This window comes from Aulonocara sp. 'chitande type north' Nkhata Bay, linkage group LG5 (genome assembly GCF_057382095.1).
Source record: "Aulonocara sp. 'chitande type north' Nkhata Bay isolate Kocher_YH1m ecotype deep benthic linkage group LG5, A_spYH_male_GT1.1, whole genome shotgun sequence".
Lineage (NCBI taxonomy): Eukaryota > Metazoa > Chordata > Actinopteri > Cichliformes > Cichlidae > Aulonocara > Aulonocara sp. 'chitande type north' Nkhata Bay.
Window position 1 is genome coordinate 28,011,350 of NC_141348.1, and position 14,545 is coordinate 28,025,894.

The 14,545-nt window shown below is 44.2% G+C and overlaps 1 protein-coding gene across 2 annotated transcripts; it reads left to right on the forward strand.

Annotated features, from left to right (window-relative positions):
- The first annotated feature begins 7,736 nt into the window (after positions 1 to 7,736).
- Positions 7,737 to 14,417, forward strand: emp3a (epithelial membrane protein 3a (MAM blood group)). 2 transcript variants are annotated; one of them, XM_086294245.1, is made up of 5 exons: positions 7,737 to 8,173; positions 9,260 to 9,387; positions 9,588 to 9,690; positions 12,579 to 12,719; positions 13,934 to 14,417. In XM_086294245.1, exons 2-5 carry the CDS (start codon positions 9,310 to 9,312, stop codon positions 14,107 to 14,109), a joined length of 498 nt encoding a protein of 165 aa, XP_086150371.1. In that variant the 5' UTR covers positions 7,737 to 8,173; positions 9,260 to 9,309; the 3' UTR covers positions 14,110 to 14,417. The 2 variants fall into 2 exon arrangements, with proteins under 2 accessions (XP_086150371.1, XP_086150372.1); XM_086294246.1 differs by lacking the exon at positions 7,737 to 8,173 and adding an exon at positions 8,189 to 9,150.
- The last annotated feature ends 128 nt before the right edge of the window (positions 14,418 to 14,545 follow it).

Sequence of the window (14,545 nt, forward strand, 5' to 3'; positions counted from 1 at the left end):
CTAAAGGCCTTTTAGCAGATAACACCAGCTAGCTTGTGATGAAGAAAAAGCAATTTTACTCAAAAATGTTTGATATCGTCTTTTAAAGTTAGTTTTGAAATGAGGCTGAGGTTGCTCTGTTTGACAAACCATTTAGAGATCACCCTATCTAGAACAAATAAAATATGAGATTTGGTGTTGCATTTGTGGGGAAAAGGTAAAAAGAAAAAGAAAAAAAGAAAGAGGAACAGTCTATCTAAACTAATTAATTTAATTTAATTATTTAATGTATCCTAAATGATCTATGTTGATAACATCATATTGTATTTTTAAATTTAAAAGGCAATGATAATTCATCTCATTTAGATTAAAAAATAAAGATAGATTGCGCCAATACTTTGACCCACTTTTTCTAGACCCCTTAAAGGGGCGCGCGCATATCTGCACTTAGCTGGCTTGCTACTAAAGAAAACGGGATGGCAACAGCAACATACGTGAGTATTTATACTGCCACCACCAATATTTAGCCACCAATCCTCACTCTGAGACCTCAGTAGCGCTAAGGTCCGCCACTCTGAAGTTTACGTTTAGTCAAAGTAAAATAAAAAAACCCACCAATTTACTGCCTTCTAAATATCATTTTTATTAAGCCTTTTGGTTCTTAGTCAACATACAAGGCTAATTTGTTAAAGGGTTAACCTGGCGGGGCTGAAAATGTTGGCTGCATTCATACCCTGCTCAATATACAGGTAATCTGCTCTTCACTTAGATGGAAGCAGTGCTAGCTACTCTGTGACACTGGGTGATCTACCTCTGAGATACGGAAGGTGACCTGGAGCTGGCGGAGGAACTGAATATCTTTTTCGCCCGCTTTGTGGCCGTGGTACCCGAGGTATTGGAGCCACAGCTGCAACACGCGGCCCACAGCAGCAGCACCCTCACCTTGGAAGAACACGAGGTGAGGCGCACTCTGCGGGCCGTCAACCCGAGGAAGGCGGCTGGTCCTGAAGGAGTGCCAGGCCAAATATTGAGGGATTGTGCAGAACACCTGGCTGGGATCTTCACTAAATCCCTCGCACAGGCGACTGTGCCATTCTGCCTCAAGTCCTCCACCGTAGTCCCATTGCCTAAGAAGCCCCACATCACCAGCCTGACTACACACCAGTGGCACTCACCCCAGTGATAATGATATGCTTTGAGAAGTTGGTCCACAGACACATCACAGTAGCCCTGCCTCGGAGCCTGGATCCACACCAGTTTGCCTACAGAGCTAACTGATCCACGGAAGACACCGTAGCCATAGCACTCCATGCTGCCCTAACGGCAGCATGGAGCAGCTATGTGCGGATGCTTTTCAGGGGTTACTGCTCTGCTTTTAATACCAACCTTGCACACAAACTGGTGGTGAAGCTACAAGACCTGGGGCTTCCATACACCACCTGCTTGTGGATCAACAGCTTCCTCTCGGACTGTAGACAGAGAGTGAGAGTTGGCCATCGCACATCCTCAGCCTGAGTCTCAGCACTGGCTCACCCCAGGGCTGTGTGCTCAGTCCACTGCTCTACTCTCTCTACACTCACGACTGTACTCCTGTCCACCAGAGCAACACCTTTGTGAAGTTTGCAGACAACACCACAGTGGTGGGGCTCATCTCCAGGGGTGATGAGTCTGCTTACAGAGATAAGGTGGAGCAGCTGTCGTCATGGTGTAAGGCCAATAACCTCCTCCTCAACACTTCAAAGACCAAAGAACTCATAATAGACTTCAGAAGAAAAAAGGCAGAGATACCACCACTAATCATTAAAGGCGACTGTGTGGAGAGGGTGGCAAACTTTCGCTTCCTGGGAGTCAACATAGAGGAGAACCTTTCCTCGAGTATGAACACCTCTGAGCTGCTGAAAAAGGCCCAACAGAGACTGTACTTCCTGAGAATTCTCAGGAGGAAAAATATTACACAGAGACTGCTGGTGTCCTTCTGCAGAGCCACCTTCGAGAGTGTACTAACCTATTGCATATGCATCCGGTACACTAGCAGCACTGTGGCTCAGAGGAAACCACTCCAAGGGGTCATGAACACCGCCCAAAGGATCACTGGCTGCCCTCTCCCCACGCTGGAAGAGCTACACAATACTTGCTTAAAAAGCTCAGAACATTATAAAAGATACTTCCCACCCTGGCCCCTCCCAGTTTGAAATGTTGCCCTCGGGAAGACAGTACAGTCACAAATAGACTCAAACACAACTTTTACCCAACAGCAATAATATGTCTAAATGTCACCTGTTTGCAGCCCGAGGGAATTTTTCTGAATGAGTGGGTGATGGGGGAAGTTGACTTGCTGACCGCTCAAGCCTGGAATGTTTTGATCACCATTTTTTCAGAATCAGAATCAGAATCAGAAAGGGTTTTATTGCCAAATGTTGAGCAGGTTTACAACATTAGGAAATTGCTGCGGTGCTTCAGTGCAAACATACTGTCATAAATTGCGCTTAAATAGACATGAAAAAATAAAAGTAAGAATAAGAATTAAAAGTGCTACGTAGAAAGATATATGCATGAGATATACATGAGATATATACATGAGAATAAGAATTAAAAGTGCTACGTAGAAAGATATATACATGAGTGCAGGTGGTGATCAGTGCCAAAACATGCAATCATGCAGTGAACACAGCGTAGGGTCATGAGTTAGTGGTGGGGACAGTCGTACGTTTATTGTTCATGTGTCCAACAGCAGAGGGGAAGAACCTGTTCTTATGGCGAGAGGTTCTGGTGCGAATGGACCGGAGCCTCCTGCCTGAGGGGAGCAGGTCAAACAGACTGTATCCAGGGTGAGAAGGGCCAGCTGAGATCCGAGCTGCACGCCGCAGTGTCCTGGAGGTGTACAGGTCCTGCAGAGATGGGAGTTTTGGATGGATTTCAAGAATTTTGATAACAAATAAAGGAGTTTTTTAAATTGGAACTTTGACTTACGTTTTGAACAGCGGGCGCGTCAACATTATTCCCGTATTCAGCTGCTCGGCGACTCAAAGGTTTGACAGTCGCCAATACCACTCTTGAAATGATCTATGCACTGACTGAAGCATGTTTGTGGGAATATATGTGAATGTTTGCTCATACTATTCTTATTAGCACTTGATATTAAGTATTTCATTGATTGATTTTATTACATTTTTATTTTATTTTATTTTATTTTTATATTTCTATTGATGATGCAACTGATCGGAGAGCACTTTTAATTTTGTTGTACCTGCGACAATGACAATAAAGACATTTTGATTCTGATTATTCTAAAATTAGGAAATGTTATCTTTGCTTTAACTTTTGAGTATTGTGATGGACCGAGCAGTGAAGGAACGTCAGGCAAAGGTTAAAGTGCAAAAAAAGGTTTTTTTTTAATGTGACCCTAAACATTTTATTTTTTTTTACAGAAAATTCAAAATCTTGCACACGAATAGTGTGGGTGTCCAAGAAGAGGAGAAATTTGTGTCAACTATAACAAATGATTTTGAATACATTTTAACATTACGTTATCACATTCCTTTAAAGTTTTTACATTTGAGCAGACTTGTCCTTTTATTTCTTGGGAGTATAAAAGCAGTTTCAGATGAAACTTGGTCCAGAGACACAATAGGTAGCTCAGAGGAGGAATGCGTTTAAAGTATGACGTCAACTATCAAGAATGATTTTTAATGAATTTGTGAATGTGATGTGATTGTTTTGCATTAACTGTATTGAACATGAGCATGAGCATAACTGTCCTTTAATTTTTGTGGAATATTGCAATTGATAGTGATTAAACTTGGCCCAGAGGTACAGTAAGGGGAACCAGGCTATCCCAATGCAATATGTGTGCGCGCGTTTGTGTGAAGGAGAACAGGCGCTGCCGTAAAGGCAAGTGTAGAAGCGCAAGAAACTTTATGTGGCGGATAAGAGGCGGATGGCTTGACCGCGGCTCATTTAACTGCGGTCTCATACCACTCTTTCTTTCTTTTTTTTTTGGCCGCAATTGTCTCAAACTGCCTTTGAAAATCCGAACACCGAACACCGTGAGCGCGTTGTTTTCTTCCCGTCGTTCTAACGGTACAGTCCTGCGACGACGGAGGAGGGCCCTCGGACAAACTCTGGGATTTAAAAATCTGACGCTAAAAATTTTCGTTGTCTTTTACACGGGTAAAACATAACGTGGGCGAATGCTAATTGGATGCGCAGGCCGATATCGCCTTCTCAAGCTACTCTAATGTTGTGGGTAATATTTTGTAGGAGATGTTTTGTTCATGCATGGTGTTTGTGAACGCAGCATGAACATTCACCCCTCCCTTAGCTCTTTAATCGGAGGCTGGTGCAGCTGTGGCCTACTCCTGACTCCCCCTGACACTCTTTCCTGTTGTAGGTGGCGATAATCACAGGTTGTCTTTAAGCATTGCAGCTCGGATTCATTTCCCCTAGCAACTGTTTAAGCTGTGTAACTGTTGAAGGGTGGTGAGTAGGATCCTCATAGGTTCTCTGCAATTTGGTTTATAGTAGGGTGGACCCCGGCCAACGTTCTCTGCAGCAAACTTGTATCTCTATGGATCTCTACAGTTTCAGTTTATTTCCCAGTTTTTAAATCTGTTGCCCTATGGTTCCAAGAGCTGTCACCAATCTTTGCGTTGTATTATTTCACAACACTACTTTAATCAGCTAGCATTTCTCCTCTGGACTTGATGTCTACAGTCTCAGATCAACACAGCCCTGCCCTCCAGCACTATCAGCAGCAGTAACATTGTACCCCATCAGGTAAAATATAGGCTATGGTTGCTTTGCATTGTCCCCACCTGATGAGTGATAGTATGATGCAATTCTATATTATTTTAGATTCTTGATGAATGTGGGTTGTTGTTATTCAGCCTGGTTCTATGCACTCCTTTTTAATTTTGAGCACCTGCCCCTGCACAGCCCTGGTTAAATGTTACAGCATTGGTCTTTGAAGATGTGCTCAAATAGTAACAAAATACAGAACATTTATGAAAATGTTTGCTTTTCTACTGCACTTGGGCATTCAAAGCACTTTATACTTTATCTCATCCACCCTTTCACACACTTTCATAAAGGCACTTTTTTTTTTCTCTATGTCTTTTGCATCCAACATTGGTTTCCTTTGGAACTTTAAGTCTATCTGAAAGTGGAGAATAATTCTTAGTTGGTGTGGTTGGTTTTTAAATATTGCTCTAAATCATTGTTGTATATTTTTTACATGTTTATACAGAATATTGTATTTGGTTTTTAAGTAGTTATGTGGTACATGTGTTTAACTCTTGCTGCCATGATGTCTCTCTTGGAAATTAGATGAATAATCTCAATGAGATTTTTACCTGGATAAATAAAGAATTAATAACCCCCATGCCCTAGAAAACCCAGAAGTCTGACAAAGAAGTACAACCTCAATTTCCCAGTTATCTCAAAATTTTGGAGGGAAGATTTCCAATACAACCAATAAAAATTCCTGACAATTAAAATGTGCACTGCTGCATTAATGTACAGAGCTATAAAGTTACATGTAGCTTCCGCTTTTTTTTTTTTTTTTTTTTTATATAAATCGGTTTCATAATAATAATCAGTTTACTCATGTTTTCCTGCTGTATTAGTGAACTGAAACTGAAGAGTATTACTTTATGATGTCACTTCCCATTTGAGCTTCCTGGATGCTTCAGATTACGAAAGGATTAATGTTTATTTTCCTCATGTTACTGTAGTGACTGTTATTTGTTGTGGAAGAGAGATTTGTTTTTGGGAATGACTTTATTGTTGCAAACAAAGTGCTATTAGTCAAAGTGGAATATTTCAGCATGGTGTGCTGTCTTTCCTTTAAAAAAAACAAACAAACTTGATTTGTGGCCTTTTTAGTTGATTTTCGCTAAACCTTCACCAGAAACTATCGCAGTGAAGGTTGGCTGTCAAGAAGCCATTGTTATGGAAGGGAAATGGAGAAAATGATGAGGTACCATATTATACACAACTGCACTGGAAAAACTGTGGCAGCAGGTCTTTTGGAAGTTTAAATCTTTGGTTCCAATCATTGTAAGTATCAACAGAGTTGAGGAGAGAGGTGCAACAGTGAGCGTCAACAGCCATCCGTGAAACACAGTGTAGGCTTTGTCATGGTTTGGGTCTGTATTTCCACCACTGGTGCTGGAGATCTTGATAAAAATATCAGTTTGGTTTTCGAGCATGACAATGATCCCAAACGACCTGTCAATTCAGTAAAACCCTACCTGGATAGAGGGGAAAACCACAATCAAGGGTTAACCTCCCCAGTGCCTGGACCTCAGCTCACTGAAGCAGTGCAGGATCATCTGGATATGGAAAAAAAGGTAAATGTCCTTTAAAATGTGTGGAGAACTATTCCTGACGATGACTTAAAACAAATGACAAGAAAAGTTGCCTCAGTGAACTCAGTTCAGTGCAGGTTTAGTTAGGTAGTGCCAAATTACACCTAAAGTTGCCTCAAAGCAATTTACACTGTATGTTAAAGACCTTACAGTATTTGGAGGAAAATCAAATGATCCTCTATGAGCAAAAACTCAGCAACAGTGTGAAGGAAAAACCCCTTTAAATAGGAAGAAACCTCTGGCAGCACCAAGCTCAGGGAGGGGCAGCCATCTGCTGTGACTGATTGGGGGTGAAGGGGAAAGAGAAGAATAGAAAAGAGAGGAAGGAAAGAGAACACAAGGATTTAAGGACATGCTGCAGTGGGATATAAACACCTGAGGAGTGAAAAGAGGTGAATGGACAAGAAGTGCTCAGTACCTTCCATGAAATCTGAGCCTATAGCACCATAACTAAGTCATCCATCCACTTCTCCTTTTTCCTTTTCAGGGTCGCGGGGGGTCACTGGAGCCTATCCCAGCTGTCTTAGGGCTTAGGCTAACCTTAAATTTAGTAAGGGTGTCTGTCTCCAGGATGCAAACTGGGATTTGGCTCCATAGTAGAGAGGTCTGAGAGCTGAAGGCTCTGCCTCAAATTCTACTTCTAGAGATCCTCGGAACCACAACCAAGCCTGCTGCGTGAGAGCATAAAGGTGGTCATAACAAACATTGTCTACGAAACTTGTTAGAATTGTATAAACTCTGTTTTTGTTTTATATGCTGTATATGTGTGCACATATTCCAATAAATGCTGGCACCTATATCCCATTTTCCTAGCAAAATGCAATCTCAAGCCCAGTACTGTACTTTTAAAACTACAATTTTACTTTCACGGGCTATGATGTCTTCAATAAGTTCATGTGTATTAAGGTGGCGCTGTAATGAAACCGCATAATAAGCAACAATTCAATGAACCAAAGTGCTTCCTAAACATGAATACAACAGTAAAAATAATCCAGCCTCTTCCTATTTTCTGTATTTGATATTTTTTAATCTTGACACTACTTCAGGTACACAGAAGACAGTCTCTCATTAGTGAGACAAAGTCTACTACCTGGCAGGACAATTAAGTAAACCTTTACCGTGAATGACGTCACTTGATGAAGTTGAGTTTAAAGACAAATCATTATCGTCTCTTGGGATTCAATTTAGGATGAAACGGTGTGTGTTTTATTCTGGGTGGTCTGAGATTTCTTCTACATTTACAATCAAAAGTGGGCAGGAATCAGCCCTTATTTCCTGTCCTTCCGTCGCCTCACGTAGGAAGTGATGTAGTGGTGTTCATACCAAGCTGCAAGGCTCAATGAACAGCATGAGCAGGAATGCAGCATTGGCACATAAATCTGTCTGTAGCAATTTAATCATGTGCTGCCCACACATCTAGCAGTATCATGACAAATGCTGTGGGATCCTTTTCATTTTTCAACACACCCCCTAATGAGCACAGTGTTGTTATTATTATGACCCATATTTTCGGTACAGATGGGATGTGTGCAGGAAACTGCAAAGAATATGTTCTGTGTTCACGCAGGTCCACAGGAATGTTATTTTTTGGTATCGGGCTGGTCCCGACCACAGATTTGGGGGGAGGGCAGGGAAAGTTTGGAGGAAATGGCTGTAGAGAACTCCTCCTATGTCTAACTCTGCATTCCTCCTCGGTGCCCTTCTCTCCAAGTGTTCAAGCAAAAACCTCTGCAAGGAACGAAAAAGCAGAGATAGTGGATAGGAGTCACTAGGGAAAAGTATCTGAGGATCTCTCTCGAGCTCTCGACTCCAACGCTTTGAAACGGGTAAGAAGTTTACTCACACTTGTTAGGGAGGATTATAAAGAGACTAACAAAATACTTCTCTGAGCTTTTATGAAGTTACACTTTCTGTGTTAATCTTGAGATATGCTGGAGTTTTGTACAGTATAACTTAGCGCTGTCTTTCTGGATCATCTGAGATTTAAGAGCAACATTTCCCTGTAATGCCAGACCAATGCAAACTCCTGGCAGGGTAACGACACAGTGAAGTGTGCCAATGTAAACAGACGTGCGATTTACAGACTCATAAGGTGACACATCAAATTCAAAATTTCATTTTATCCATTTCTAATTTGAAAAAGTAGACAAAAAAACATCACTTAAAAGGAGAATTTCTAATGTAGTGTGCAGGCTTTATAAAAAAAAATCATTTAATAATTTTATCCAGATGTGTTACTGAAACTGAAGACTGTTACTTAGCTATGTAATTTCCCCTTTGAGCTTCCCAAACGTTCAGGAAAGTGTTTATTTTCCTCTCTTCTGTTACTGCAGAGACAGTTATTAGTCACACAGAGGAAACATTTGATTTAGGTTTTAGTAAATTTGCTGACTTATCAAAAGATTTAAATAGTTTTACTTGTTTTGTTTTGTTTTGACTCAGAGGCCTGTTTACAAAAAAATCATTTGACAAAGCGTTAAAAACTTTTTATTCGTTAATATGATTTTCATGCTTTGTGCATTTAAACGCTGGAGGTTTATATCCAGATTTTAAAAAGTAGAAGCCACAGTATTCGATCATGAGCATAAGGGTTTCATACTGCATGTTTGTTTACAGATGTTATAGAGTGCAGATGTTTTCATGTGCCCCTCAGAGACTGGATAGAGTCTAAAGAGATGGAGCAACTCCCCTGCATCCACTTCCTTCTGTGTGGCGTGCCTGTGCCTTGATAAATGAGCAGAGATTGTCAGTGAAACTGCCCAGAAGCAGACAAAGAGTCCAGTGTGTCAGGCCACGGAAATCTGTGGGTCACTTTAAATAGCATAAAAGAAGAAAACAAAGAGGAGTGTTCACTGACTAATTATAAAATCTTTTTAATAATTAATCATTTTACTTTCTCACATACTTCACAGGGTCATTTGCACACCCGATTCTAGGCTCGTCCTCGAATCTCAGAATAGCCATGGTCTTCCTACTCATCTCCTTAGTGGTGCTGCATTTGCTTTCCTTGGCCATGCTTGTCATTGCCACCCTTGAGAAGGTGAGACGTGGGAAATTGTGTTAAATAATTTACCCTCTTCTATCAACAGATGTCGCTGTTACTCTGTATTTCACATGAAGAGCACTGAGCAAAAGAATGGTGCTTCTCAACATACCAGCTGTAGATTTGTGCCATGTGCCTTTCTGCATATTTGTCTTAATGTGTGAGTGAGCATACTTTGAATTTCTTTCTTTCTTTAGACCTGGTGGGTTTGGACAGAATCAGAAGTCTCCAACCTCTGGCATTACTGCATGTATGACAATGCCACAGAAGCCTGGTTGTGTTCTGCTATCAATCAAAGTGGTAAGAAAGTATTTCTAACTTCATACTTCCATCCATTCCATTCATCCATTTTCATCCGCTTTGTCCGGGGCCGGGTCGCGGGGGCAGCAGCCTAAGCAAAGAGGCCCAGACCTCCCTCTCCCCAGCCACCTCCTCCAGCTTATCCGGGGGAATACCAAGGCGTTCCCAGGCCAGCCGAGAGATATAATCTCTCCAGCGTGTCCTGGGTCTGCCCCGGGGCCTCCTCCCGGTGGGACATGCCTGGAACACCTCACCCAGGAGGCGCCCAGGGGGCATCCTTGTCAGATTCCCGAACCACCTCAGCTGGCTCCTTTCGATGTGGAGCAGCAGCTGCTCTGCTCTGAGCCCCTCCCGGATGGCCGAACTTCTCACCCTATCTCTAAGGGAGAGGCCAGCCACCCTTCGGAGGAAGCTCATTTCTGCCGCTTGTATCCGCGATCTCGTTCTTTCGGTCACTACCCACAGCTCGTGGCCATAGGTGAGGGTAGGGACGTAGATCGACCGGTAAATTGAGAGCTTCGCTTTTACACTCAGCTCCCTCTTCACCACAACGGACCGGTGCAGCGTCCGCATTACTGCAGCTGCAGCCCCAATCCGTCTGTCGATCTCCGGCTCCCTTCTCCCATCACTCGCGAACAAGACCCCGAGATACTTGAACTCCTCCACTTGGGGCAGGAACTCATCCCCGACCCGGAGTGGGCACTCCACCCTTTTCCGGCTGAGAACCATGGCCTCAGATTTGGAGGTGCTGATCCTCATTCCCGCTGCTTCACACTCGGCTGCGAACTGGAGCGGTGAGGTGAGGGACCAGACAAAGAGCGATTCATAAGACCCTTATGAAAAGGACATCGAGGGAACAGTTTACCCTGCCCGGGATAGGGTTACCGGGGCCCCGCCCTGGAGCCAGGCCCGGGGAGGGTGCCCGAGGGCGAGCGTCTGGTGGCTGGGCCTTAGTCCATGGGGCCCGGCCGGGCACAGCCCGAAGAGGAGACATGGGCCCATCCTCCCGCAGGCCCACCACCCGCAGGAGGCGCCATAGGGGTCGGGTGCATTGTGTGCCGGGTGGCGGCCAGGAGCGGAGGCCCTGGCGGACTGACCCCCGGCTGCCAAGACTGGCAATAGGGACTGGACTTCTGTGCTAATCACAGTTTGGCCATAACGAACACCCTGTTCGAACATAAGAGTGTCCATAAGTGCACGTGGCACAAGGACGCTCTAGGCCGCAGGTCGATGATCGATTTTGTAATCGTATCAGCAGACCTGCGACCATATGTTCTGGACACTCGGGTAAAGAGAGGGGCTGAGCTGTCAACTGATCACCACCTGGTGGTGAGTTGGATCAGGTGGCGGGGGAAGACGCTGGACAGACCTGGTGCACCTAAACGCGTAGTGAGGGTGTGCTGGGAACGTCTAGCAGAGGCCCCAGTCCGCGAGATCTTCAACGCACACCTCCGGCAGAGCTTCAACAGCATTCCGAGGGAGACCGGGGACATTGAGTCCGAATGGACCATGTTCAGCGTCTCCATTGCCGAAGCTGCTGCATTGAGCTGCGGCCGCAAGGTGGTTGGTGCCTGCCGTGGTGGTAATCCCCGAACCAAATGGTGGACACCAGAGGTGAAGGGAGCCACCAGGCTGAAGAAGGAGTCCTATCGGGCTTGGTTAGCCTGTGGGACTCCGGAGGCAGCCGACAGGTATCGACAGGCCAAGCGGAATGCGGCTCGGGCAGTGGCTGAAGCAAAAACTCGGGTGTGGGAGGAGCTCGGAGAGGCCATGGAAAAAGACTTTCGGGCTGCCTCGAAGAGATTCTGGCAAACCGTCAGACGTCTCAGGAGGGGAAAGCGGTGCTCTACCTGCACTGTGTATAGTGCTGGCGGAGCGCTGCTGACGTCGACTGAGAAAATTGTCAGGCGGTGGAAGGAATACTTCGAGGACCTCCTTAATCCCACTGACACGTCTTCCGAGGAGGAAGCAGAGTCTGGGGATGAGGGGAATGACCCGCCAATTTCCGGGGGCGAGGTCACTGAGGCAGTTAAACAACTCCTTGGTGGCAGAGCCCCTGGTGTTGATGAGGTCCGCCCCGAGTTCCTGAAGGCTCTGGACGTTGTAGGGCTGTCCTGGTTGACACGCCTCTGCAAGGTTGCGTGGAGATCAGGGGCAGTACCTGTGGACTGGCAGACCGGGGTGGTGGTCCCCATCTTCAAGAAAGGGGCCCGGAGGGTGTGTTCCAACTACAGGGGGATCACACTCCTCAGCCTCCCTGGGACAGTCTATGCCAGGGTGCTGGAAAGGAGAGTTCGTCCGTTAGTCGAACCTCGGATACAGGAGGAACAATGCGGTTCTCGTCCTGGTCGCGGAACACTGGACCAGCTCTTTATCCTCTCCAGGATACTTGAGGGTGCATGGGAGTTTGCCCAACCAGTCTACATGTGTTTTGTGGACTTGGAGAAGGCATTCGACCGTGTCCCTCGGGGTGTCCTGTGGGAGGTGTTGCGGGAATATGGGGTGTCTGGCCCATCGCTATGGGCCATTAGATCCCTATACAACCGTTGCAAGAGCTTGGTTCGCATTGCTGGCAATAAGTCGAACTTGTTCCCGGTGGGTGATGGGCTCCGCCAGGGCTGCCCTTTGTATCCGGTTCTGTTCATAATTTTTATGGACAGGATTTCTAGGCGCAGCCAAGTGGCGGAGGGCTTTCGCTTTGGTGGCCTCAGAATCTCATCTCTGATTTTTGCAGATGATGTGGTTCTGTTGGCTTCATCGGGTGAGGGCCTCCAGCTCGCACAACTTCATACTTCATATCTCTAATTTCATTTCTGCATCACTGGCTATTGCATAACAGTTCAAAGCTCCATAGTGAGCCATGCTCTTCCTTTAACTTGTTCTTCCAGACTGGCTGCAGTCTATCCAGGCCCTCATGGTCTTCTCTGTGGTCTTCTCCTCAATCTCCTTCCTGGTTTTTCTGGGTCAGCTGTTCACCATGTCCAGAGGAAGCCTGTTCTACATCACAGGCCTCTGTCAGGCCTTTGCAGGTATTTAATGACTTCTTCTTTCTTTGCAAAGAGTAACTAATTTACTAATTTTAGTCAATTAGTAGCTAATTTTGTATTAATTGGACTGGACACTTCCATTACATTGATTTAATTTTAAAAACAGTTGCTTTCTTATTTTTCCAAACTTTTTGAATCATGCTTTTCTTCTATATGGTTGAAGTTTGACAAAGATGTTAATTTTCTTGTCATCAAACAGTTTTCTTATCTCATGTGCACTTCAAAACATCAATAAACTGGTCTGACAACAGTTTGTGTAGCCTGATGGTTGTGATTATAATCAAAGTAATTGCACGATTCACACCTTTAAACTGTGGCTCACTAGAGCACCACCGTGTGTTAAACCACAGCTGTATCTAGTCCTCAACAAATTCAGTATTAGCTCCTGTCTTATTACCACTTGCTTAAAACTTAAAAAAATAAGTGTTTTTAACCTTCAAAGTCAGTTTATTGTGTTTTTCCTTATTTTTTTTGCTGATACATTGGTGCATGCTCAAAACCTACTTTTCAGATAATGAGGCAAAAGTATGTACAAGTAATTCCTGTAAGCCTCGGTTAGTAGATGTTCAGATAATCGCTCAGCGAGACCATATATTCCAAAGATGGTCATCTGAGGCACAGAAGCCCCTCCCACCTGCAGTTAGAACTTTCGGTTTTGGGACAGGCAGCCAATCAGAACAGACCAACCGACAATCTTTTTGTTTTTTAGGGATATATATGCTGCATCTTTAGAAACCAGTGAGGTAGAGCATGACAGACAGCTCTTGGAGGTTGGAAAGCACTGATATGTCAAATGACATGGCTCCTCTTCTCTTAATAAAAGAGAAAACTGTATATGACCATTGATATTTAAAACCTTAAAATGATTGTACTTATATTTTAGGGAGTCATCATAGATGTGTATTAAAGTGACAATAAATGCTCCTCTCTCTTCTGACTGCCCCCCACCAGCCTCGCTGAGCGTTTAGGGCTCAAAATCCTGAGGAATTCTGCTCACAGTACTGTAAATAAACGTAAAGAACAAAACGCATAAGTGTAACAATAACAGACAGGTGTTAGTGTGAACCAATGTATCAGGTTCATCACCTCACCCGATGACTGTAAAATTAAGCAATGTCACTCACTCTCTAATGTGGTTTTAAAATACGATTTTTTATTGTTGTTGTTGTTGTTTATTTATTTTAAAACGTTTGCAGGTTTCGCGGACTTTGCCGCTTGCCTCATCTCCACCTTCCACAGAAAGGAGATTTTTGATGACTCAAGAGTCTTGAACAAAGGACACTTTGGCTACTGTTTCATCCTGGCGTGGCTGTGCGTCCCCTTGCTTCTCGTGAGTGGAGTCCTGTACATCCACCTGCGCAAGAAGCAGTGAGCCAACAAGAAGCTGAAGCGAAGGCACCTTATTCAGAGACCTTATCTGTCTCTCTCTGTCTTTCTCTTTCTGTCCCTCCAGTTAAGAGTATAAGCACACATGATGAGGAAATAAGATGACTGAGAATGAAGTGCATCTTTAAATGCCACAGCTCAGTTTTCTTATTCCTGCTTCCAGGGAATTCAAAGTTACTACAGAATAATTGAGTGAGCAAATATATGTATAAATTTCTGTGTTTAATGTTTATATATATTTTTTATGCAATGAGAAAATGCACTCATTAAAAGGTCATGCATTCAGAGCTGGGCTAAAGAGCATTCCTGTGTTTTAAAGGGTTCAGTCTGTGTGGGCTTTCCTTTGTTTCTCAGTAAGTGCTTTGTAAAGCAGAGGAGGTTTAATCTAACGACAACACTGTGGCTGCAAAAATGCTGCTCCC